This window comes from Tympanuchus pallidicinctus, unplaced genomic scaffold, assembly GCF_026119805.1.
Source record: "Tympanuchus pallidicinctus isolate F22 unplaced genomic scaffold, pur_lepc_1.0 scaffold55, whole genome shotgun sequence".
Classification (NCBI taxonomy): domain Eukaryota; kingdom Metazoa; phylum Chordata; class Aves; order Galliformes; family Phasianidae; genus Tympanuchus; species Tympanuchus pallidicinctus.
Genome location: NW_026294775.1, coordinates 47732 through 75483, shown reverse-complemented (window position 1 = coordinate 75483; position 27752 = coordinate 47732). Strand labels below are relative to the sequence as shown.

General features: G+C 42.1%; 1 protein-coding gene across 1 annotated transcript; it reads right to left on the bottom strand.

Annotated features, from left to right (window-relative positions):
- Window positions 1–15723: 15723 nt before the first annotated feature.
- On the bottom strand, window positions 15724–25273 carry GABARAPL1 (GABA type A receptor associated protein like 1). The gene is made up of 4 exons (XM_052705338.1): window positions 25058–25273; window positions 20808–20886; window positions 19745–19863; window positions 15724–18726 (listed from the first exon to the last, which is right to left on the bottom strand). Exons 1-4 carry the CDS (start codon window positions 25145–25147, stop codon window positions 18661–18663), a joined length of 354 nt encoding a protein of 117 aa, XP_052561298.1. The 5' UTR covers window positions 25148–25273; the 3' UTR covers window positions 15724–18660.
- Between the last annotated feature and the right edge of the window lie 2479 nt (window positions 25274–27752).

Here is a 27752-nt window from a genome sequence, read left to right as displayed (position 1 = left end):
ATAGAAAGCCACCAGATTGGCCAGGCAAGATCTGCCCTTGGTGAAGCCATTCTGGCTGTCTAGGATCATCTCTTTGTCTCATACGTGCCATAACACGGTAACCAGGAGGAGCTGCTCTGTGGTCTTTCCAGGCGCAGAGGTGAGGCTCACCAGCCTCAAATATGATGAACGCTTCACTGTTCTCAGAGCTCCCTATTGTGTTACATCCTTAAAAACAATGTTCTGGCTTACATGAATTCTTGTATTTTGTTTCTATTTTCAAATCTTTGATTAAGGGAAGAAATGGAATTCGGTATTCTGAGCACCTTATGATCTCTAAGAAAATAAATGCTTCAGTTTTATTCGAGAGCAAACCTGTGCCAATTCACTGTTTATGAATCTGTCCCCAGGAAAACATTTTCCTGCTATTTTATAATATTTAAAATTAACCTCATTTCATTGAGGTGGCTTAATTCCCAGTGTGAACGTTCTTACATTACTTTGCCTTTTCCCCAGATTGGCTTATACAGGTTTGGAAGCGACTGAATCTAAATCAGGTTGAGTTTTCTGATGGCATAAAGGAATTAAATTCATGAAGATACACAAGTTCAACTACACTTTGTGATAATGAATGTAGACTTTTTTTTTCACATGGCAGTCTTCATTCATGCATGGGTCTATAAACTTTTAGGATCAGCATAGACTCAAGTATGTATTTCTCCTTACTGAAATCACTGAGGGCTTGGTGAAAATTTTTCACGGGTGTTTTGTGGGAAAGACTTTGTTTTATTTGCTTAATTGAAGCATCTTGTTCCACATAAAATGTTGACTTTTTAGTATCACGCTGCAATTTTCTCTACGGCAGCAACCTGCTTAATTCAGTCTGCTATGCTGACTTAGTGTGAAACAGAGGAACCACAATTTGCAAAACTGATGAAATGGACTTTACACCTGAGCCTTACCTCTCTAATTTGCAACGTCAGTATTTTTCATACAGATTTGCAAATCTGATGAACTATCATTGCTGAGAAAGAAAACGGACCACTTGGTCTCAGACAGTTTTGTCAGCTGGAGTATTAGGAAGCCCGTGCTGGGGTGGTTTAGTCCTACTGCAAGGGCAGCCTCACCACATCAGAGCTGCTGTCATGTGACAAAATAATCAAAAAGGCGCATTAATTACTGGCTACTGGGCGTTCTGGGGTGTTTTGTTTGTTGCTGTAGCGCTCAGGAGTAGCAGCCATTTGCACTAGAAAAATAACTGTCAGGAGAAGGGAGATGAACAGTTTTTTCTTGACGAATGTTAGTTTAGACCAGGCACGTCCAACCTGCAGCCCACAGCCTACACGTGGCCTATTATAGCCATCACTCATGTGCCCCCTGCCTTGCACTATCTTGGCAGTGTTTCTGCCCCACCAAGCAGCATGCTGTAGCCACACAGCCATCGCTCAGCAACATCCAAACTCTGGTATACACTGGGCGCTGCCTGGGCTGTAAGCAGGGCAGGGCAGGGCAGTGCTGGCTCTTTGCACCTGTCACAGGCACACAGTTGAACTGAAACCTGTGTGTATGACACATGGCGTGCGCTTCTTCCACTTTGTGAGGACAGTGCAGTGATTGCTGATACTCATATTTTCAACTCATTGTCTCAAAAAAAGGAAAAAAAAAAAGAAGAAGAATTGTGGATGAATGAAGAATGTTTGAAGAAGAATGGCCAGTTTAATATTTTATTTTCAAGACAAACATTATGGCAATATACTTAATTTGTAAGGAAATTGTGTCCGTCTTTAAAGATTACTATTTGAAAGGATAGCGTGCAGACACATGCTGCTAAATTCAATTAATATCAAGGAATGCTTCGTAAAGACAAAGTAGTGGAGCTGAAAAAATCTGTCATGTCAACAAAAACTTTTTTAAAAGGCTACAACTCAAAAGGACTCTATTGCAAAAGCTAGTTATGTGGTAGGGAATCTGAATGCAAAAGAAATCAAAACCATTTATTGACAATGAGTTTAATAAGCAACATATGAAAAGCATGGCAGATATAATGTGTCTTTATAAAAAAGCAAATCTTTCTAGAATCAGTTTGTTGCACTGGACCATAGCCAAACAAACTGAAGAAACAAGAAACTCTTAAAGGAAATTTGGAGAGTGAAGCTGGTAATTTCAAATCTTATGCTTTGGTTACACATGAAAGTATTGATGCTGCAGGCACAGCTCAGCTTGCCATTTTCAAGAGAGGTACTGATAACAAGTACAATATCACTGAAGAAATTATTTCTTTGGTGCCATCAAAAGACACAACTAAATCTCTTGATTTGTGTGAAGTAGTAACAATTACGTTAGAGCAGTTTTCTTTAACCTTTGTCAGCATGTCTGGTACAGATACTGATGGTGCCCCGGCGACAACTGCTAAAAAAGGGGGACTTACAAAAGTTACTGGAAGGCGATGCAACTGCTGTCAGCAACTCATGTTTGATGAAATGGTGCTGCATCGTTCAACAAGAAAATTTACACACAAAGCTTTCAAGATCAATGAAGTCATGAAAATCATCAGCAAAGCTGTGAATTTGATGGTTGCCCTGCAGCCTTCTCTTCTCCAGGCTGAACAAGACCAGTCTGTCTTCACAGGGGAGGTGCTCCAGCCCTCTGATCACCTTTGTGGCCCTCCTCTGGCCCATCTCTAACAGCTCCCTGTCTTTCTCGTATTGGGGGCCCCAGACCTGGACACAGTACTCCAGATGGGGCCTCAGAAAGGGCAGAGAGGGACAGACACCTTCCTGCCCCTGCTGGCCCCCCCTCTTCTGATGGAGTCCAGGATACCATTTGCTTTATGAGCTGCAAGAGCACACTGCTGGCTCACATTCAGTTTTTCATCCACCAAGACACCCAGGTCCTTCTCTGCAGGGCTGCTCTCAAGGACTGCTCCTCCCAATCTGTATGGATGCCTGGGATTCCTCTGGCTCAAATGCAAAACCTTGCACTTTGCTTTGTTGAGCCTCATTAGATTCACCCAGGCTCACCTTTTGAGTCTGTTGAGGTTCCTCTGAATAGCATCCCTTCCCTCCACTGTGTCAGCTGCACCTCTCAGCTTGATGTCATCAGCAAACTCGCTGAGGGTCCACTCAATTCTATCATCGATGTCATTGACAAAGAAGGCAAAGAGCACTGCTCCCAAGACAGTCCCCTGGTGGACACCACTCGTTATCGTCCTCCGCCTGGGCACAGAACCATCGATCACCAGCTTCTGTCTGCAGCCTTTCAACCCATTCCTTATCCACCTATCAAATCTACATCTCTCCCATTTGGAGATAAGCATGTGATGGAGGACCACATCAGAGGCCTTGCACGACTCCAGGTAAATGACATCGGTTGCCTTCCCTTTCTCTACCAATGCCATCACTCCATCATAGAAGGCCATCAGATTGCTTAGGCATGACCTTTTGCTGGTGAAGCCATGCTGGCTCTCTCGGATCACACACTTCTTCCTTATGAGATCTAGAATGTCATCCAGGAGGATCTGATCCATCATTTTCCCAGGCACACACTTGATACTCACCAGCCTGTAGTTCCCCAGGGTCCTCCTTGCTCCCTTGCGAAGAAAACAGGAAAGATTATTTGAAGTCTTGCAGGTGAGTCTCTCTAAGGAAAGATCTCTGTTAGGTTGCTGTCTTCCCTCTGGAAATCCTGAGTTCCACGATGTTTGCTCAGGAATTCCCACTGCAATGTGGTGGGAAGGGAAGGTTTTCCCAGGCTGAGAGTCGAAGGGGGGGTGCTGTTCCTGACTCAAAGTCCGTACTCAGCTGCCACTCACTGGAACACAGTGATCATTGCAGCTGACATACACCTCCTTAAATCAAAACGTTGGTTTGTTTGTCTCCTAAACTTTATGTTACAATATATGAGCACAATTTCGAATTTCAGTAATCTTAACGCGGTGTTATTGTAGAACTGAATAATACGTTCTAAGAAATTTCTCTGTAGTCAGCTCTCATCCACAGTTTAACAATAAAGCAAATAATTCTCCAAGAAATCAGACATAATCCACTTAAGCATATGTTCGTTTGTTTGTTTGTTTTTAGTTAAGTAATAAGGGCATTGCATGGTACACTGTAGCATTAGCATTATCACAATATGAAGTATTTCATAAATATAGTTTGGATTACTGTTTCTACTCTTTGTAGCCATGATATGATGTATATAGGACTTTCACAAAGATGGCTTTATGTTTTTTATAAGTATGGTTTTTTGCACTGATTTCAGCGCAGCCATATTTACCCCATAATCACTTACTTGAAAACATTACTTTCCAGGAGTGCCGGTAAAAGCAGCAGCGAGCCTAGTTTCACATTTGGAATGTGTGGTTTTGCTAGGTTAGTGTTTGGTAGATCCATAAGGCAAATGAGTCCTTTCTCTTTTGCAAAATGAGAATGTTGTAGGGATGATTCCTGAGATCCTTTACAGATCTATTGGCTTACCAGGTGAGTCTTTTGTTGAAGAGTCCCAAGGCAGAATTTGGACAGTCAGATTTATTTTAATTGTGCATTATTAGTAAAATGAGAGAAACAGGTCTCTGGCCTGAACTCACTACTCTTCACCCTTTTCCTGGGATCTACTCACCAAAAATTAGGCATGAGATAAGGTCTGTTTCCCCACAGGATTTTCAGAAAGCTGCTGGCATTTCTTCTACTCTGTAAAGAAGCCAGCACTGTGTATTTTGGAGTATCCTCTGTGACTTGCAAGCTGAGAGAAATGTTAGTGGAGTGCCATGGCAGAAATGAAGGGATCATCACATTGTCAGTGACGATATGCAGGGCACTGCTATGCAGTTATCCTACCTTCCAAGGAAGAATCTCGAGGATGTGAGTATTGTTTGCAACACCACCAATCTTAGTGACGACTGAATTCATGTAGCAAATGAAGATACACAGTCTATCAGAAAGTGCAGTGCATCATGAGACCTTAGCCATTTGTTAAAGAATTGAGTAACTATATTTCTAACTAAAATTTCCGTACGTCAAAAAAGAATGTTTGAAAAATAAATCTTTGTTTCAGGATGCCTGGAAATTTTTTAAGATAGTGTTCTACTTTTCAGCAATAAGGAATCTGGAAACATCTCCAAAGACTGCATACACCAACACTGTGGAAGTGCATTCTCCACTGGTGGAACACTGATGTGTCAAGGATGTCTGTCTCAAGGCTTGTGCACACAAAGGCTGTTTCAACAGCATTTTGAGACATTAGTACACTGTTATGAATATGGCCTTGTCCCTCTCCTTATGTCTTTCCTTTGTCTTCACTCTGCCTTTCCAAGCTGCCAAGACAATGGCGATAAATTTTTCCTCGTGTCAGTGCTTACCCCTCTTTGCCCTATTTCCAAGGCTATAAAGCAATAATGAGATGAGCTATGTAGTACCAACCACAGCAGCAACTACAGCTCTGGAAAATATTAAATGTAGCTGCTTTAATTTGCTGTGAGCCTCACCTCTATGCCTGGGAAGATCGTGGAACAGATCCTTTTGGAAGACATGTTAAGGCACATGAGGGACAAGGTGGTGATCTGAGACAGACAGCACACCTTCACCATGGGAAGTCCATGCCTGACCAATCTTGTGGCCTTCTGTGATGGAGCATTGCCCTCAGTGGATAAAGAAAAGGCAACTGATGTCATCTAACTGGACTTTTGCGAGGCCTTTGACATGGTCCTCCCCCACATCCTTATCTCTAAATTGGAAAGATATGTATGTGAAGGGTGGACTATCCAGCAGATAAGGAATTGGTTGGAAAGCTGCAGCCAGAGGAATTGTGGTCAATGGTTCTATTCCAGGTGTAATCCATGATGAGCAGTGTCACCTAGGGATCTGTCTTGGGACTGGTACTCTTCAAAATCTTCATAGATAACATCCATGATGAGATCAAGTGCACCGTCAGCAAGTTTCCTGGTGACACCAAGCTGAATGATGCAGTTGATACAGCAGAAATAAGGGATGCCACCCAGTGGGACCCTGATAAATTTGAAAGGTGGGTCTATGCGAACCTAATGATACTCAACAAAGAGAAGTGCAAGGTTTTGCACCTGAGTCTAGGTAATCGCAGATGTGTATCCAGACTAGGAGAAGGACTCTTTGAGTTCCTGAGCACTGCTGAGAAGCCAGCAGTGTGCACTTGCAGCCTGGAAGCCAACAGTATCCTGGGCTCCATTAGAGGAAGGGTGGAAAGCAGGAAGAGGGAGGTGATTGTCTCTCTCTACTCTGCCCTCATGAGGCCCCATCTGGAGTACTGCGTCCAGGTCTGGAGGCCCCAGCTCAGTAAACATGTTGAGATTTTGGAGAGGGCTATGAAGATGATCAGAGGGCTAGAGCAGAAATCCTATGAAAACAGACTGAAGGAGCTGGGCTTGTTCAGTCTGAAGAGGTAAAGGCTCAGAGTAGACCTCATTACATCCTGACAGTATTTAAAGAGAGATTGTAAACAGGAGGGAAATCAACATTTTACATGGGTAGAAAGTGATAGAACAAGGGGGACCATTTTAAACTAAATGAGGGAAAAATTAGATTAGATTGCAGGGGGAAGTTTTTCACAGAGAGGGTGGCGAGGTGCTGAAACATGCTGCCCAGAGAGGCTGTGGATGCCATGCTCCTGGAGGAGTTCAAGACAAGGTTGGATGGGGCTTTGGGCAACCTGATCTAGTACTTGATCTGACAGCTGACAACCCTGCCTGCAGCAGGGAGGTTGGAACTTGAAGATCCTTGAGGTCTCTTCCAACCCAAGACATTTTGTATTTCTATATTTCTATGAAATGTTTCATATCTAATGCTGCGCTGGCTGACAAGTCCTGTCATGAAACATCAGTTCAGTCAGATCACATTTTTTCTACTTAGATCCCAGATTCATTTCTAATGAATCCCAGATCCCAGATACGTTTCTTGCACTGTTTCCTAGCCAGGTTCACTGAGAGCACAAAAGCAGACTTATCAGCCTTGCTTTATATTCTTTCAGGCTGGCTGTCCTCAGCTGGAGATCTACCCAGTGTGAAAACCAGTATTAATTACCTCTCACTAGCATTTTTTTTTGCCTGATATGTATAATGATGTCTGAAGTGGGAAATGAAGAATGAAGAACAAATGGAATTTGGTACCATTGACAAGTACTTGTTGAAGAACATACACGAGGAACCTGTAAGGTTTTGTCTCAAAACACACAACCCATACTCTGTGGTGGGGTTGTGGTTAGAGGGCCTTATCGAAGGCTGTGCCCAGGTTACATATCCTTAATCTCCAAAACAGAGCACACATGGAGACAAGATCAAATAAAAGTCAGGCACCCTATGGGGGTGCTCCACCTGGTTGACCAGCTGAGACCTCAAAAAATGCCTCCTACCCATTTCAGAAAAGTTCTTGGACCTAAGCAGAGCATCTGTGAACAATCTTAAGGAATGATGAACATCATCCCTTAAGAATCCAGAGCTGCTGGCTCTATAAAAGCACCTACTGGGAGAGGCCCCACATCAACCTTTCACTTTCGGATAAAAGAACTGAAGATTCCATCACTGGATCCTTAGGAAGTCAACACATATATATCTATATCATATTACCTCTTCCTCTTTTTCTTTATTTTCCTATCTATCTATCTATCTATCTATCTATCTATCTATCTATCTATCTATCTATCTATCCGTCCGTCCGTCCGTCTGTCTGTCTGTCTGTCACACCAAGCAGATGCACCAAGCCTTGTACAATTTTCACTGTCACTGAATTTGCCTGGTTTTGCTACTACATGTGGTCGTATTACTTTTTTTGCATAGTTTTACTATCTTTTTGACTCCTATCAAGGACAAAAAAAGATTTTTTTTTTTCTACTCAGCTTTGGATAGAAACAGATTTTGTCTGTTTAGAAAAAAAGAAAACTTCAATTTTTCCTGCACTTTGGGTAACAGAAGGGTGAAAGAGCCGCTTATTCCAATACTCAGCTATAGTTTGGAGTCAAATTTTCAAACTGAATTTCAGCTGAGGACTTCTGGGAGTAGGAGTTATTTTTTCCTGCTATTTTTGAAAGAAGAAGAAAATATCATGTGCATATAAGTAACCCTGGCTTACTAACCTTTTAAAGGAGCAGATGTAAATGAGAACTGTTCTGCCAAACCTAACAATTCTAAGCTCTTACAACCCTTCCAATGTTGCTTGTGAACAGCAATTAACCTACAGTAAATAATGTATTTGAAATTAGCTTCTAATTGAACATAACATTTCTTCAGACATCTATGCTGTTTTTTGTGGTTTTTTTTAATTAATTTAGAATTTGCTTTTTTTTTTTTTTTCTTTTTTTTTTCCCCTTTCTTTTTTATCTGTGTCAACAGAAGGATAAAATCATTCCCTTAATTTTTCATTATTTCTTGATTGGTGTATTTTTGGGTGTTTACAAATCTTTGACACATGTAGGTCAGACTAGTTAATTAAATCTATTGCTCTGGTTTGTTTGCAAATCATAACAAAATTAGTCATTATGGAATTGATCAGTACCTCTTTGTACAAAAGGTAAATTGAATAATGCTTAGTAACAGTACACAGATTTGGCAGAGGGGATTCCCAGGTATTTTGACATAAATGCTTTTTAATAGGTAAAAATGTGTTGCAGTCACCAAGAAGACAACAGCTGTACAGCACAATCTTTAGCACAGAGGAAATCTGCTTTTTGTCAAATTACTTCTGCTGATGAACAAGGAGAGACATCATTAGCCGGTGTTTGCAGACAAGGCATCACTGCACTTCCCTCTGTGCAACTCTGCCAACTTCAGTGCCATGAACGTAGCCTATAGAATTGTACAATCATAGAATGGTTTGGGATAGAAGGAACTTATTTAATTCCAACCACCCTGCTATAAGCAGGGACGCCTCGCACAGGTTGCTCAAAGCTCCATCCAGCCTGGCCTTGAATGCTTCCAGGGAGAGGGCACACGCAACCTCACTGGGCACCTGTTCCAGTGTCTCACCACTTTCATAGTAAAGAATGTCTTTCTAATATCCAGTTTAAATCTATCCTCTTTCAGTTTAAAGCCATTTTCCCTTGACCTGTTGCTACATGCCCTTCTAAAAAGTCGCTTGCCAGCTTGCCTGTTGACCCCCCAGGCACTGGAAAGTTGCTATAATGTCCCCCAAGAACATTTTCTTCTCCAGGCTGAAAAGCCCAAACTCTCTGCACCTGTCCTCATAGGAGTAGTGCTCCAGTCCTCTAATCATCTTCATGGCCCTTCTCTGTACCCACTTCAACTGCTTCATGTCCTTCTTTTGTTGGGGGCCCTGGAACTGGACACAGTACTCCAGGTACTCTCACGAGAGCAGAGCTAAGGGGCAGAATCACCTCCCTTGACCTGCTGGCCATGCTTCTTTTGATGCAACTCAGGATATGGTTGGCGTTCTGGGCTGTAAGCACACACTGCTGGCTCATGTAGAGTGTTTCATCAACCAGCACCTCCAAATCAATCTCCTCTTGGACTGCTCTCAAGCCAACCTTGGCCCAGCTTGTATCTGTGCTTGAATTGCTCCAACCCAAGTGCAACACCTTGGGGAACTTCATGAGGTCGGCATGGGCCCACCTCTCAAGCCTGTCCAGGTCCCTCTGGATTGCACCCCTTCCCTCTAGCTCGTCAACTGCACCACTCAGCTTGGTGTCATCTGCAAACTTACTGGGCGTGCACTTGATCCCTGAGGAACACCACTCATCACCAGTCTCCACTAGGATATTCAGCCGTAGACTGCAACCCTCCTAGTTCATCAAATCCATTCTTCTCCAGTTTGTTAACAAGCATGTTGTGCAGGACAGTGTCAAACGCTCTGCACAAGTCCAGGTAGGTGACATCAGTTGCACTTTCTTTACCCCTGATGCTGTGACTCCATCAGAAAAGTCCATCAAGTTTGTCAGGCATGATTCGTCCTTGGTGAAGCCATGTTGGTTACCAGCAATCACCTCATCTTTATTTTCCATGTGCCAGAATCTTATCTCTGCTTTCTAACGCATAGATTGCTCTATAAAACGAAACACTAAACTATTCATCAGTGTCAGTGAAAGCAGGATCAATCACTCAGTATTATCTTCTCTGTAAATTCTTTATGTTTCCTTTAATGCTCCTTTAACTTAGGGAACTAACATTTAGAGGCTCATTGATTCTTGCTGCTGGGAGTTCATTAGTTATTGATGATATGCTGTCTTCTGCCTGGAAGAAGCTGTTGAGAAGATGGGCATTTACAAAATAAGAAGTGGGTTGGAAAGGAGCAAACCCACATTTTTTTAAATGCCCTTAATTCCAGGAAAACAAAGAGGATCATAGAATCATAGAATGACTTGGATTGAAAAGGACCATAATGATCATCTAGTAGTTTTTAATGGTGTTAAGGTCAAAAGACTGCATTAAATAAATACATAACATTTGAAGAATATCTTGTTATGTCAGCGTTAACATACACAGCATCACATGCAGCATACATATATTTTCAGAAGCGTCTGCAGAGACAAACAGCTGTGTATCTAGCTGCCTTTTGAGAGGGTACAATTCTCTTTATGAATTAAAGGAGAAAAATTGGTGATGCCAATCCAGATTCTCCAGCACACGCTGCAGCACAGAATTCCAACAGAAATTGAAGCATCTGTGACTGATACATTATTCCCAAACAGCCTCACACTCATTTTCCCTATACCTCTATGATAGGAGAGTACAGTCATCAGTGTGCAGGGGTGGACAAAAGGAAGGCTTGCTCCATATGTCAGAAGTCTGTATTAAATTGACCTGTGTGTTCAGTAGTTTTGACCAATAAGAGTTCTTTTGAAATCCAACCGAAAGGATAAAGCTGTGCTCCTTTATACTGTAAATACCCTAAGAGTCAAGTTTTGGCTATAGCTTCTGAACTTCATGGCTGTTTATCCTAGCATGTTAGGTCCAGTATTAACATGACTAATCTGTCTGGTAGGATGACTTTTTAATGTCTCTTCTACACTTTGGAGATTTGCAACTCCTATAGCCCATCAAGACAGGCAAACAAATATCTTACATAAACAGTGAATATTTGAGTTACTTGACTGAAACAAGAATCTGTAACCAGAACAGCTGGGAGGCTTCTATTTCACTTACACAGGGCTATGCTTTCTCACTTTGCCTTTTGTTCTGTACTTGTTAAGAGGCTTCTAAATAGTTAAAATCCTTTTGCAAAAAATTTATGAAACATCTTCATAATAGAAGAGCAGATGACAAAATGTAACAAAATGCAAATAACAAGAAAACATACTTTTTTTTTTTTTTTTTTTTTTTTTTTTTTGCAGGCTTGTGCTGTGATTTGGTGGTGGTGGCTTTGTTTTTGTTACTGTTTTTTGTTTATCTGTATGCTTTTGTTCCAGAAAAAGAAGGCACTGATAAATGAATAGAAGATTTTTTAACAGAACCGTTGTTCAAACACAGTCCAGCAGTGTTTACTTGGTAGTATATATGAATGGAGCTAACTCCTTGTTGCTGGTTCTGGCAAAGAAATCAGAGCTTTTCCAGTCTGCAAATGGCAGAATACCAAAACATATGAGGCTGTGTTCCCAAATATAATAAGGAGTTTCTTTCATTAGTGAAAGATACTAGCAATGTATAGGATTTACATTTCAAATTTTGTCTATTGATATTGAGTATAATTCTGTTACTAGAGGTGCTAGAAGTCAGAGAGATGAGGTTTTTTTTTTGTTGTTTTTGTTTTTTGTCTCTGTTTCCAATTTGTTTTGTGGCCTTAAGGCATGACAGTTCACATCTGTGTGCCTCAGTTTCCTCAACTGCAGGTTGGAGACAAAAAGAGCTACCTCTCTGGGCTGTTGTGGGGTTGAATATATCAGTATTTTTGAAATGACTGAGGCTATCATATAGAACTTCTCTTCATCATGGAAGAGCTATTAAGGAACATGCAAGATGAGAAGGTAATCCAAAACAGCCAGCAGGGTTTCATCAAGAGCAGATCATTCCTGACCAATCTGGAGGTGGGCTTTTATGAGGGAATGACAGCTTCAGTGGACAAAGGAAGGGCAACTGATGTCATCCACCTGGACTTGTGCAAGGCATTTGACATGCACCACATCCTCTCTAAATTGGAAAAACATGAATTCGAAGGGTGATGAATAAAGAGTCTGTTGCAAGATCACAGCCAGAGGGTTGGGGTCAACGGATCTAAGCCCAGGTGGAGGCTGGTCACAAGTAGTGTGTCCCAGCGGTCAGTCTTGGGACCAGTGCTCTTCAACATCTTTATCAATGTCACGGACAGTGTGATCAAGTACACCACTCAGCAAACCAAGTGGTGCAGTTGATATGGCAGAAGGTAGAGATGTCATTCAGAGAGACCTTGGTAAACTTGAAAGGGGGGCCCATGTGAACATAATGAGGTTCAACAAGGCCAAGTACAAGGTGTTGCACTTGAGTTAAAGCAAACGTAAATATGCGTAATGACTGGGAGAAGAACTCCCTGAGAGCAGCCCTGTGAAGAAGTACTTAGGGACCCTGGTTGACAAAAAGCTGGACACAAGCCAGCAGAGCGCGCTTGCAGCCTGGCAGGCTATATGACATCCTGGGCTGCATCGAAAGAAGAGTGGTCAGCAGGCAAGTGATTTTTCCCTCTACTCTGCCCTCGTGAGGCCCCATTTGGATTACTGCATCCTGGTCTCGGGCTCCCACCTCAAAAAAGACATGGAGTTGCTGGAGAAGGTCCAGAGGAAAGACACAAAGATCATCAGAGGTTTGAAGCACATCCCCTACAAAGACAAACTGAAGGAACTGAGTTTGTTCAGCTTGGAAAACAAAAGGCTCAAGGGAGACCTGATTGTGGCCTTCCAACACTTGAAGGGAGCTTATAAGCAGGAGGGGGACTGACTTTTTACATGATCTAAAAGTGATAGGACAACAGGGAATGGCTTTAAACTTTACTCAGAGGGTGGTGAGGCACTGTAGCAAATTGCCCAGAGAAGCTGTGGGTGCCCCATCCCTGAAGGTGTTCAAGGCCAGGTTGGTTGTGGCCCTGGATATCCTCAGCTAGTGACTGGCAACCTCACTTATGACTGGAGGCTTGCAACCAGATGATATTTAAGGTCCCTTCCAACCTAAACCTTTCTATGATTCTATGAAAAAGATGCTGCAATATCCAGCTCTTTCAGGAGAATATTGCCTAATTCCTGTAACAGTACTATCCCCAGACAAAAGCAGTTTTGGATTTCATATTGGCTGCTAGTAACAGAAATACCAGAGGACTTACAACATCCTCCTGAAGACTGGCAGCACATGCTGGGGCATCTGCTCTTCATGGTCAGTCACCCTCAGCAGCAGTGAGCTCACTAGTCACACTCTGTGACTCATCCTGGGGATGAATTTATCAGAGACTGAATGTTAGGAATGACTTGAGTCTCCTTCTGGTAGTTTTATTTTTGTTTTAATCAGTGCTTCCTTTGTCTTGCACATGACTATTTTATGGGAGCGAAAATAATATAATTTGGGATCTGTTATGTTAGCTCAGATTTCCTTTATGGTGATGTCATGATGCACTAATGCTCCAAGCCATCTTTTTCCTTAGATATTCTCTGATCTCCTCTGATCCTGGAGGTTTACCTTAAATGAAAGCATCAGGAGAGAGGATCCCAACTGCAGTGACAGTAACCAAGTCAGTATTCTAATTACTCAACCTCTTTCAACTGAGTTTTTACTTTATATCAGGCCTTGCTCCAATCCAATTTTTATCATCTTATTGGTATGACCCAGGAGAATAGAAGTGGACATCTTTGAGCACAGGCTAACAATTCACATATGAACCAGGCAAATCACATTTAGCAAATGCACTATTTCTTTCAGGAATGGCACTGACACAAACTTGCAAGCAGCATGGCAAGTACAAGGCATACAAATATGACTGGTGCTAAAAATCAAGGCAGAAAACAGCATCTATTTTGAATGATTTCAGCTGGTTGCATAAGCTTTGAGCAAATTTCTAGCCTTGTATAGCCCTGGAGTCATCACACCATTCTGTCCTACAGTCCTGATGGAGAACATGAACATAGAAACTGCTGCTGTGATCAGGCTTTGAGTTAACACAGTGCAGGATGAATTACTGCCTCTGTTAGATTTCAGTGTTTGCAACAAAAGCACACAGTGGCTGTACCTTGTACTCGGTGGGGAAAGAAATATACTACTAGACTTGGCAGGTTTTATCCCTGTGAGTTTCAGTGTTACAAACTTTGACTTCAGTGGTTAAAGCAATTTTCTGCAGGTGTAGCATGCAGAAGCAATGAACTGCAAGGTAAGAGGTGAAGATCACATCCTGATTAGGATGGAGCTAATTTTTATCACAGCAGTTTGTATGGTGCTGCATTTTAGATTTGTTACCAAAACAATGCTGATAATACAACTTTTTAGCTTGTGCTAAAGAATGTTTGCAGTGTCAAGTCTTTCTCTCCCTCAAGTAAACAGATTGCAGAGGGCTGGAAAGGATACAGGGCAGACAACATGAACTAACCAAAGAGATTTCATACCACGTAACACCATGCTTAGTAACAAAAAGGAAGAGGAGGGACTTTCAGGCAGTTAATCTTCTGCTTGGGAGCATACCAGGCATGTCCATCCACAGTAAGCGGTGAGTGATTTGTTTTCTCTCTTCTTCTACTTCTTATTTAATAATTTTTATTTCAACTTTGATCTCAAGTTCTACTCATTTTTACTCTTCCTCTGTCCCACCAAGGGTGGTGGTGGTGGACAAGTGTAGGAGAACTTGTTTGGTGTTTAGTTGCCTGCTGAGGTTAACCCGCAACGAGCTCATTGACTGTCTTGGCCAGTGGCACCTGCACAAACTCACAGTCGACACCATAGCTAGAAAGCCATACTCCAGAGCCTGACTTGGCCTGGCCTGGCTTCTGGGGAGGATGGGAAAGACGGGGGAAGCTTGTGTGCCTCTCTCACCATTACCTTGTGTGCTACATGTGACCAACCTGGAGAGGCTATGCTAAGGGAAAACATTACCTGCTTGGCTTACTCACTTCCAGCAGGGCTATTTTCCTCTTGGCACGCAAATATCCATAAGGATATGTCCAGAGAGGTTGTGTAGTCTCCCTCTTTGGAATATTCAGACACCACCTGGTCACAGTCCTGGGCAAACAGATCTATGTGTCCCTGCTTTGAGGTTGGATCAAACAACTCCCAGAGGTCCCCAACAACCTTGGCTGCTCTGTGATACCAGGATTCTACGAAAACAAACCTAGATTTGCTGTCATGGCAGGTCTACCTCTTAGCAAATCCCAGATTTCCTTATAGCTGATGGATGATGATAGGCCAGGGCCAATTTGGGCCATGGATGTGCCCAGCTCAGGGAGTGAGTATGGCTGGGCAAGGCTGTGGAAAACTGGAGTCCAGCCCCGCTGCAACCTTGCAGCTGAAGATGTTAGTGGCTGTGGGGGTGACTTGGAGTCCTGGGTGGGTTGAGGGTAGGCATGGTAGCTAAGTCTGGTTGTGCCCTCGAAGCTCATCAGCTAGCTAGCTCTGCACAGATCCTAAAAATGGCAGAGAACGTCTCTGCACACCCACTATATTCCTTAAGACTTTCTTACATGGTCTACGTCTAAGTAAAGTTCACATGAGTGGCATGGCAAGACACAGACAAGTGACAACAAAAAATAAAAAAATAAAAAATGGAGAGGTCTGACTTATAGACAGGATAGAAGAAGTCTAGAGTTCTACAAAAACATAGCAGCAAGAAGTTCTGACAAAGCAGCCCTGGTTAGTCAGGCTCTTTATTTACAAGCACACACGGTGATAAATACTACAGTCAATCACATTTTGGGCCAATCCTGTGATTTTCAAATGCATCTTTATTGACTGGTTGATTTAGCTTAAGTAGTATGAATTTTTAAAAGAACCTGAAGCTAATCAACACAAAAAAAGAACTACCGTCATTGTTTCGTACAGTATTAGTCTAGCACAAAAACAGAAGTAAATGCCACAATCCAATTAAAAGAAATGTAAAGTAACTAATGTAAAGTGTAAATTCAAACGTCGCAAACAGCTGAGATACGTCCCATTCTTTTTACTTATAAACCCAGCAGCAGGAGGGGAAAAGAGGTCCGAACACAAAAAAACACAACCCAGATACCAACTCTTTCTCTCTTACGTGTGCCTAAACACAAGTTACTTTGAGACAACACACAATCACATGCTTAGCGGCACACTATGTGAGCAAGTGGGACAGTGGCAAAGGGCTGTATACAATCTGCCTCTATCTTCTCTTTTACCCTAAAGAGCCTTCCGAGTCTGTTCTCTACTTCAGAACATTCAGAGCTTCCTAGATGAGTAGACTATTGTGCATTTGCACCCCAAGGATGTTAAAGGAGTCTAACTGAAGGAGAGTGGTCCAGTAAAAGAGGAAGTTATGTAAACTTGCAGCAGATACAAGTCCTCCAAATGTATTTATTCCAGATGAACGTGATAGAACAGCAAATCTGAAATTCAGGATGAAAAATGCCTGTAGAAACCCACCTATTTCATCCTTTATTCCCCCACTTCATCATTTATTCCCCCGTTTTCTGTTTCCCCTTTATGACTACATTGCCTGGATTCTTTGCTTCCTTTTCTTCCATTCATTTGCTACTTACTGTACCACACAGGCAGTGAGTCTCCTGCACTACACTGCATCCCTGTCCTTCACACAGCTGTATTAATGACTCCTGCTTCACACCCCCAGCCTCATTTTCCATCTTCTCAGTGGACCAAATCAGAAAAGGCTGCAATCTGATTTCCTGTCTCCACAACCATAGAAGCACTCATCTTGATCTATCATTCCCAAGGAATGCAGAGAACTGGATTCTAACTTTTTCAGGTAAATACAGTAAATACCCTCAACTTATTTTGGACTCTGCCTGTCTCCTTCATCTTTCTCGTCTTTTCCTCCCACTTGATCCACCCTCTAAATATAGGAATGCTTGCAATAATTCAGGTCCAGTTATTCCATCTTTAGATAAAACCTCTAAACATTCCTGAAAGTCAGCTCACTCGCCAAACCACAGCCCCTCATCTGAGTTATGGCAATTATGGGAAAATCTGCTGTTTGTGCCACCAAGAAGTAACTGCTTTGGCATGACAGCGTAAGGTTTGCACAGGACAGCATCTATCTGGTAACTTCCATAGAATCATAAAATGTCCTGGGTTAGAAGAGACCTCAGGATCATCAAGCTCTAATTCCCCTGCCATAGGCAAGCTTGCCAACTGCTAGATCAAGCACTAGGACAGGTTGTCCAGGGCCTCACCCATCCTGGCCTTGAACACCTCCAAGGGTGGGGCATACACAACACTGGCTTAAAATAAAGTAAAAAATGTCAACAAAAAAAATAAAAATAAAAAAACCTACAGAGAATCTTTTCCCCTTCCCCTTCATGTCTAAAAGCACCTCTCGTGTCAAAGAGTGACACTGCTGTCCAATCACAAAAAGCAAAAGACACATGGGAGGGACTGATCTCTTCTGTTTGTGCAGATGGTGCAAGATCTGTACAGGGATGAGACATGGAAGGGAGGGCTAAACCCAAAAGATTTCTGCCAACTTCGAATTTGCAGAAGACTGGTGCAAGGACAACACTGGAGGATAATTTCCTGTGTTCACTAGTTACAAGACCACCCCTAGTTAACTGTATTAATGCACTGCTAGGGAGACTAAACTTAAATAGCAAGAAAAGCACTCTCACTTGTAGGTTAGCTAGAAACTGGAACAGACTATCTAAGCAGTCTCCGGAGTCTGCCTACATGACTGTCTCTAGGAATAAATTGGATGAATAGCTATGGACATGTTCGGTATACTCAATCCTGCCTCAATGCTGAAGTGGGCTAGTTGTTCTCCTGAGGTCCTTGTTTATGAGTTCAGCAGTTAGCTTCACTGAAAAGAACAAAAGAGTTGTCTCAAATTGTTCTGTCCAGAACATGCAATTAGAAGAACAATGGAAAAAAATATTCCTCCCTTCTTTCCCTCATCCTCTCCATCTCTGTATCTCACAGCTGAGTAGCTCCCAGCCCTCAGAGTTGGAGGCTGGGAGTAAAATGCATTCTAAAATGGTGAAAGCAACAGGAAATACAGTAGACTTGGTACACTTCACATATAGCAGCTAGAGTGAGGACTATCAGCACAGGACAGCCTTGTATGGTCAGGGTGACATATTTCACAGCTTACTGAATGCTCATAGGTATGCAGCCCGTGCCATGGGTAAGGTGCGACAAGATCAGTGTACAGGTTCCAGGCATGCCTTCTGCATCCAATGGAAAGGTTACACATGAACAACCATTTCCCTCCTGTTCATTCACTCTCCAGGAGCTCCACTACACTGGCTTGTCTAGCAGCCTCCAGTACCAGCTAGCAACTTCCAGCTGCATAAGGGAAGAGTACAAACAGTGGATTCTCCCATTCCTCAACACAGAACCTCTTGTAAGCCTATCAGTTCACCATTTCATTTACAATACCCCCACCCTCCCTCCCCTCAACTTAAAAATAATGGTTATAATTAACACATGGAAGATGATGGCACTGTGCATGTGGTTAACTTCCAGTCCTCTTCCCCTCTTCTCAAGCATTCTTCTTCCTCCTCTTCAACACCCTCCCCCTATTCCCCAATCAGTTCCATCAGTCCATCTCGCCTGCATGCCTGGGGGACTGCTGCTCACTTGCCATAGACACTCTCATCACTGTAGGCCACGTAGAGAAAATAGTCCTCCTCGTGATTATCCTGCAAGGGCAGAAAAGAAAAAAGTATCAAACCACAGCCCCATAGTTCTTCACTACATATGAGAAAATCCAACAAGGAAACCATTGTAGCAAAAAAGAGGCATAACCTTTCTGTTTACACTGATAGCTCCACATTTTCCTAAGAGAATATATACAGAAACTCCCTCTACTCACAGCTCAACCTCTAAATTTAGACACGTCATATTTTTGGATACACTGGATTTACTAGAAAAGATAGTGTGCTGCAAATATGCAACAGAAACAGCTCTGACTGTTGCAGGCTATGCAGCAGAATGTCAGCACTGACATAACCTTAAGATCAGGAGGAGTGACTTAGGAGTGCTCTAACATTAAAAACAATCTCTGCATACTTTGGTACTTGATAAATGTTGTTACATTCGTCATATTTCAGAACACCTTACTAAATGGCTGTGACACTAGTCCACTTTTATATAGGGGCAGTAAAGCTGAGATGTTAAATGATTAAATGGATACAAAAAGTCTGCCGAATGCCAGAGAGTCTTGATCTCAGCTTTAGATAGTCAGATGTACTTATATCTACATAGCCAGATTTGAGTAGTTAATCTTACATCTTCATTAGTCTACATATACAAATTATCCAGTCATTGTCAAAAAGTGCTAGGTCAAATAAGGCTTGCAGCACCAAACTGGAGCTCTTCTATTAAAAACCACTAGCACAGCCCAAGGAGAAATCAAGGAGAAATCAATCCAGGCTGCAAAACAACTATGATATAATTAATGCCTATGTAACAGAGGAATGATGGGCACAGAATATGCCTTCAAAGTTAAGTAACACTGCTTAGTAGAAATATTAGCAAGCAATGTTCACAATGTCCTCATACAGTACAAGCTAGGAAAAAGTACTCCTGAACAAAGGTTTAGTATTCTTTCAAAATGTATTTAGTTGCATTTAGTTGCAGAGTGATACTTTGTTCTTTTACTGCTAAGAGAAAATTTCTTTTGTATTGAACAAGAAGAGAAAGATAGGTCAGACCTACCTCGTACAGCTGACCCATGGTAGCACTCGTGGGAGGGATGGTATTATTGACAAAGAAGAATAGCGCATCCTCTGGCCTCAGGTGGATCCGCTTTCGGATTAAGAAGTAGAATTGCCCAACTGAAGAGAAACAGAGAATGCCTCAGACACAAAGAGAATTTCCAACTAAGCATGGCTGTTTTCTTTCGAGAATGAAGTGATGGAAGTCACATACTGTATGTAAAAACTAGGGAAAATGGACAGTGTGGAAAATCAAGTAGGAACTGTAACAATATTAGCAGCCAATCCACACTGAGCTGACAGTTTCACAAGTTAATCAGTACTGCTTCAGACCACCACATTCTCTAAATCCATAGCCCAGCTATTATGGTATGAATTGTTCTTCTGCAGGGATTAGTGGAAGACTTCTAAGCTTGCTTAAACGTTAAACTCTGTACATCAAAAACATGTTAAGAGAATTTTCACACTGTAAATGGGTTGCAGTTCCTGAAAACAAATTCCTTATTTATTTGAGCTATTCTGCATAAGAAAGTATTCTGCAATAAGTTACGTACTGCAATGAGAGGGAAAAAAAAAAAAAAAAGCTGTTCCTGTAACTTATTTATGTTCTCAAATGAAAACAAATGTAATCACACAAAAATGTTCACGAACACTCAGAAAAAAAATCATGGTCATGACTCCAACCACAGTAGTGGACAACAATGAGAATATTTCAAGAACTTGTCCTTTCCTGCAGCAAGTATACCTGAGCTACCTCATCAGTGACTGATGATTTCACCACTGCCTCTGATACACAATTCAGTCATTTTCACCACAGCTGGAAGTCACACTGACACACACGTATTATTTTAGTCACTGTGACACCTACAGTCTCAAAGAATTCTGCATGTTGTAATCTAGACTGTAAGATACATAGATACAATAAGTACAGCTGGGCAAACTGGGGTAGTGATAAAATGTTGAGTCCTGCCTGGATTTTTCATTTTTGGTGATGATCACATGAACTAAAGTCACTTAATAAGTCCATCTTAATGAAAATCAAGAACAGAGGCAGACTTTGTTACCTGTGAGGTCAGAAGGCACAAGATACTTCCTTTTGTCTAGATCAGGTACTCTGGCTTTTGGTGCTTTTTCCACAATTACCTGATGAGGTAGAAAGAGACAAGCTATGGGCATCATTAAAGAAAATGAACCAAAGAAATAGAAGTTGAAGAAGGCAATACCCTTTGAGAAAGCTGGTGCTACCAGGCCTTTAGAAATTCCTTTCATCCCTAACAAATACACAACATTAAAGAAGAGATAGGTAAGAAGAAGACAGCAAATCACTGGCAATCTCTGTGCTGGGAGCTCAGGACTACAGCAGTAAGCACAACGAATAAAAAGTGGAAAGTGGAATAAGCATAAAAATAAACCATAATTGCCAAGGGAAAAAAAATAATAATAATAAAAAAAAAATCAGGTCACCTTGATAGTCTTAAGGCAGATTAATTTTGTATGAAGGAGCTACCAGGAGGCTACTACACAAATACAAGTAAATTGAGCTGTTTCCAAGTTACATTTCAACCTGCCTGACACAAAATCAGCTCCATTCCCAGTAGTCTCATATCCTAATTTCCACATTCACCCACTGTGATCTAGAATGAAGCAAAGAATTGAAAGAGAAGCTACAGCTTACTGAGGAAGGTTTTTGTTTTTTTTTTTTTCCAAATTGCCAGTTCTTGAGTAGTTATCTTCTGCTCTGAAATTCATATCCCTTCAGGTTATTTCATAGAATCACAGAATGGCTTGGGTTGGAAGGGATCTTTAAGATCATCTAGTTCCAACTCCCCTGCTATAGGCAGGGACTTCATACTAGACCAGGTTGCTCAAAGCTCCATCCAGCCTGGCCCTAAATGCCTCCAGGGAGGGGCGCCCACAACCTCTTTGGGCAGACTGACCTGTTCCAGTGTTTTACCACTCTCACAGTAAAGAATTTCCTCCTAATACCTAGTTTAAATCTATCCTCTTCAGTTTAAAACCAGCTCCCCTCATCGTGTCGCCAAATACCCTTCTAAAATGTCCCTCTTCGGCTTTCCTGTAGGGCCCCTTCAGGTACTGGTAGAACACTATACAGGTCCCCCCAGAGCCTTTTCTTCTCCAGGCTGAAGAGCCCCAGAGAGCTTCTCTCATCCTGTCCTCACAGGGGAAGTGTTCAAGCCCTCTGATTGTTTGTGGCCCTGCTCTGGACCTGATCCAACAACTCGATGTTATTTCCCCTATTTAATATAGTTACACACATTTCTTTATTTGTATAAATACATAATGAATAAACAACACATTACCACCTGGACTTACAGAGACCTTTGGCACCAAATACTAATCCTCATTATACATTGACATAAGAAAGAATAAGCTCAGCAGATTTGAGGTCAGAGAGGCGAAGAGATCTCCTGCTACATAGAACTTTTTGTTACCAGAGCTAGGCAAAATGCTTCTCTCCGAAATAGGAACTATTCCAAGTGACTTGAATATAAAAAGGTTTGGAAATCTTTCCAAAGCTTGGTGATATGTTTCCATGGAAATACTGCGTGCATGTGGAAAGAAAATGCAGACACTGGTGGCAGTTGTTATTTTTTCCTTATATGTATTTTTGATCAAGTAGAGAGATATGTCACATGGTTCGATCTACATTCTGCAGAAACCATTTTCAACCTTCTAAAAAAAGAAGCTCAATTTTCTGAACTTTCTCAACTTTGTAATTCTGCTAGAACCTGTGATTGTATACAGCCTATGTGAGACACTGTGAGACTAATTTCTAAGGACTCATGCTCCCAGCCCTTTGGCAACCAAAATCAGCAGCTGTGTCAGCAGTACAATAGAAAAGGCTGAACTGTCGTGCTTTGTGCTTCCTCCTTCTTTAGAAGGAAAATGGTGTTGACACATCAACGAAACAGTATGCCAAAGGAAAAAAATGTGATGAGCTTCGTGTATTAACTTGGAAAAAGTGCCACGCCAACCAAACTCTCCTTCTTCCAGATCCAAGTATCTGCAAAGCATACCATACAGTGGAGATGCTGGCTTGGACATCTTTGAGCTGCGCTCCATTTAGATGCCTCCAACACAGCCAAAAGCCCTGAAAATTCTGTTTCTTTCTAAAATACATGTGTAGTTTGCTAGTGCAAGAACTTCAAGAACCTCAACTACTAGGCAACTGAGCTCTTTCAGATTAAGTCTGTGTTAGGACATGCATTTCCATACAAGATACAATTGGTAAGTATTGTGAAGGAAAGGCACAATCTCACTACACAGATGCAGGCTGACCAGCAACAGTACTTTGCCTGTTTTCTTATCCTGAAATGCTACAAGGTAGTATTTAACAAATTGCAGCAGAAAAAAGCCTTTAATTTTTGCTTTCCATTTAGAAGACTGGTAAGCAGAACTGCTAGGTAGCAGCAGTGACAGGACCAAACTGACTCAAAAGGATGGCATTTAGCTTAGTCGCTAGATAAAGGAAAAGAAGATAGAGGGTACCTTGATTTATGCCATGGCTATGAGGACAAGGTGAGTTTTGGGGATTCTAAACACCTAGAAAGGATTCAAATCAAATCATAAAGCTTGAGACAGATCTCCCTCTTACAAAGAGTCAGGGAAAAATGGAGGTGTTTTCCTAGACTATAACTGTAGTCAGTTTCCTGGATAACCCAGGTAGGTATCTCTTCTAAAGGTTACTTTGCACACAGAGTCAAAACTACAAAAACAATCCAAAGGCCAGATACATATTACCTTCATATCTCTTACTGCTGGCAAGTGACTCTGGTAACAATGGACTGGGGCAGAATGCTGAAATTGTCTAATTTCAGCAAAATGCTGAGATGTATCACGACACTGAAGTGTTGGCAGCCAAAGGGACACTGTTGTTAAGGATCGCACTGCTGTGAAGGGCAGTGACAGAACTGATGTAAAAACCATTTGCTGCACTCATTTGTTCCACATGCAGCTCCGACAACAAGCCTCCCCCAACAATACACATCGGGCCTCTCCAGGCAGTGTTCTCTCTTTTCCTTAGCTGCAGCACACCTCACTCACTTTGATCCTGCTTTTGTCCATAACACTCTGCTAATGCCCCTCTGTCTTGATATTTCTACTTCCTGCCAGACCAGGTCTGTTGCTGTGCTCTCCACATGTTTCTTCCAGTTACTTCTATCATGACCTGCTGCATAATCTGCCATGTTGATCCTCAGTTTACAGTTTGCCTCTCTCCTGACCAGCTGAGCCCTCTGAGTTCCTCATCTCAAAAGACAGAACTGCATACACTATATGTTCAATCTGCTCTGATGTGCTAGGGGCCCCAAAAATGACTGGGCAAAATGTACCCAAATTCTGACTTTCAAGAACTTCTATCAACCCATTTGAGGGCCTTTCTCAAGATGAAAAAATGGTCCCATCCTACAGGGAAAACCTAAGGTGTAACAGTTCTTTTGCACGCTGCATCTAGGACAGAACTCTCCCAGTGGCATTGGAGAGAAAAGCTGTAAACCATTTATTAAAAGGGGACAAAAAATAAAAAAATAAAATAAAATAAAATAAAATAAATAAAATAAACACTAGTGTTACTATTTCTTTTGGCAATTATTGTTACAAATTATAAAGCCAGGAGTTTTCCACCAGGATTCCAGAGGGACCTAAGGATAAGGAAGGAAAGTTTAGCTAGAAGATGATCTTGTTTTCCAAATGATGTTTGTTGTTTTTTGTTTTGTTTTGTTTTGTTTTTTTTTTTTCCACAGGATGATTAAACAAGAGAGAAGTAAGACTGAGAATTACTATTTAGCATCCTTTTTTCTTTTTTTTTTTTTTTTTTTCTTTCACGCAAAGGAAAAGAACGGAGTACGACTATACTGAAGAGCAAGCTCCAAAAAAAAGGTAAAAAATAAAAGGAAAACATTTGATTTAGGTCTTTTTTCTTACAAAGAACGCCTGTTTTACTCATTCATTGTTCTCCTCCATTTTCCCAGAGCAAGCTCCTTCCCCATCCGCCAGTCCCACGCACACAGGCTGCCATAATAAGATTAACAGCGTTCTTGCAGTCGAATTACTGCGGATGCCTGAAAAAAGACCCCCACACCCACCCACAGACCTTGGCGTAAAACAACGAATACGTTCGCACTAAAGAGAAAGCAGTCTGGAATTAATATCGAAACGTCAAAGTAATCATCTTTCCTAATCCCGTTTTTCTCAGAGAAAAGAAGCAAAGCAGCAGGCGGCAGCGACAAGGACAGCAAAGAATGGCGATGTCTGCACAGCTAGCCCGAGGGCAGCGCTCGTCCGGCACACTCACGGGGACTCTGTCGGGGTATTTCTTCCTGATTTTCTCCCCTTCTTTTTTCCTGTACTCGAACGGGTGGTCTTCCTTGTACTGGAACTTCATGATGCGACACCTCCGAGCCGGCCACCGCTCTCCCACCGTCACCTACGACTCAGCAAACCCAACGACACCCGCGCAGCTCACGCAAGCCGAGCCCAGCGGAGCGCAGCTCCGTGCCGTGCTGCTGCGTGATGTCACCGCGACGCGCCCTCCCCTTCCGCCGCGGCCGCCATTGCAGCGCGGTGCGGGCGCTTGCAGCCGGGAGCGCGCCGCCGGGCGTTTGCCTTTACGTTGGGTTGCTGTGCGTTTCTGGTTTTTTTTCGTGGTAACGATTTAAAAAGAACAGCAACAACAACAACAACAAAAAAAATCCGCAGAAACACAGCCGCCAAAATAAACGTGAAGTGCGTGACTCAGGGGTTATCCACGCAGCCGCGCGCCCGTCCTCACGCACCCACCTCCGAGGTGTCCCCGTGCGAGCGCCTTCGTGAGGCTGTTCTGTACGTGGTTGTGAGCTGCACAGCGGAGGAAAAAGGGAAAATGGAAGGCTAGTTGTTGTGTCTGTCCCTGCTGTTAGCAGATCTGGGTTGTTCTGTTTATTCTCTTTTCCGGTTAAACAACAAAGGAGAGGAGGCGAGTTGAGGAAGTGGGGGAGCAGTGTGTTTTGTAACTTGTTTTTAGGAATAGTTGATTTGAAAAAGTAGAAATACCACGTATTTTAGGGATAAAGTTGTTGTATTATGTGGTTAATTCTTACAAAACTGTGAAAGCTTTTAGATGTTGTGAATAGTGTGGATGTAGTATTATGGACTAGAAAACATGTTGTAAGACTGTTCTGTTTTGACAAAAGGCTCTCAGCAAAAGAAACACAACAATGAAAGCTATGACCTCCACACAAGGTCGAATTGTCTCACTCTGGGATTAGGTTGGGATGCAACAGGCAGGCATCAAGATTTTCCACTTTATCCTCCTTATCTTCTACACCCCAGTATATATTATTAAAAAACAGGTTAACATCCCAGTATATATCACTAAAAGACAGGTTGCCAAACTTATCTCTATCCAAGGACAAACAAATGTCCAGAAATAAGCCGGGTGCTGACTGAGCAAACATTACGATTTTGGTACCTATAAATTACCTACAATAGGCATTCTACTGAGCATGCATCAGTGAGGAAAGTTCATCTAGAGGACAAGAGAGGAAGACCACTGGCTAAAGTAAAAGACTGTCTGTTTGACTGTCAGGATGCTAAAAGGGCACTAGACAGTAGAAGACACCATGGAATAGGAGACTGGAAACCTCATAAATCACTGTGTGAAATAGGCATGTTAATTGTCTCACACATAATTGATGAGTGTATACTATCTGTAGAAATATAATGGACTTTGAATCATATAATCTTGGAAGTGCTTATAGTAGAAATGTCCCCAGTACTTCCCAGTGCTGCTAAGAAAGAACACCTGGCTTAACAGTAACAAAACTTTGCTGTTAAGTTCCTACGCATTGATTTCTTCAAATCACAAGTGTGTCACATAACATCCCAGGCCAGAGGCACATTACAAGCAGCATGTGGTGAAGGGAGTTGACTGCAAAGAAGTCTAAATAGCCAGCCAATTTTAGATGATACACACAGTAGTATCACCCTTTGGGTTTTTTTTTAATTTTTTTAATTTTTTTCTGAGTGTGGCTAAACTCACAGTACTGACCATCAAAAGAGAAGGTGCTGAAGTATGGGTCCACATGGTCAAATCAGTACTAAAAAGAAAAGCTGCTGTTGCCCTGGAGACATTGAACAGGAGTGCATCAAATAATTATTCCATTGCATGCTTCATCCATAGAAGTGGAACTTTTCCAAGAATGATGTTTTATTTGTGCAGCAGTTTTGATAGCAGCGAGTGTTGTGTGGAATAGTAGACTGCCTTAGTATAAGGCAACACTCAAAGGCAAAGGCCACACCAGGAGCAGAAGTAAGAGAATGCAGGTTCACTGTACTCGATTCAACCCTGTGCTAGCCTGCTGGCACAGTGAATAGGAGAGGGAAAATACATAGTTGCTATTTTGCAGGCACCATGATTCTACAGTATGGTTTGAATGGAAAAAAAAATCCAGACTAGAGCAAAGAGTCAGCTCAAAACCATAAGAAATGGAAGACCAAAGATGAAAGTTCCATTACAATGCTCTGCAAGGGCATCATAACGAAATAATAAGTAATAAAAATAGGATCAGAGAAAAAGGATCAGGAAAAAGCCCTCATCTATTTCTAGAAGTATTCATATACATCTTTAAGGCTGCCCCAAGAAACTCATACTTCAGGTGTTAATGGTTTCTTTATCCCTATACACTGATACACATACCTGAGCTGCCTGAAGGGAAGGAGTTATCCCAACAATGGGAAGGACCTATTGCATATCCCCACAGCAGATTCAGGGTGCTAGTTTGTGCTCTTTGCCCTGGAGAGAGTTGTTTATCATATACTACCCACCACCCACCTTTGCTCTCTATGCCCATTGCTTCTTGAATTCAGAGGTATATTGGTAATGCCTGGTGACTGTGATCTCTCATCTTGCGTGAAGGAGAGATACGGAGAAAGTACATTTACTTAGAAGCAGATATGCACTGACAGTGGCAGTTCAGAGATGATCTTACCCAGTGAATGCAGACGGGCAT

Excerpts from the sequence above, each read along its gene's own strand:
- GABARAPL1 (XM_052705338.1), bottom strand. The coding sequence starts at position 25,147 with ATGAAGTTCCAGTACAAGGAAGACCACCCGTTCGAGTACAGGAAAAAA. Across the intron at positions 19,864-20,807 it reads TGTGCCTTCTGACCTCACAG|TTGGGCAATTCTACTTCTTA; the intron begins GTAACAAAGTCT and ends GTTTCTCTTCAG. Across the intron at positions 18,727-19,744 it reads CCATGGGTCAGCTGTACGAG|GATAATCACGAGGAGGACTA; the intron begins GTAGGTCTGACC and ends CTGCCCTTGCAG.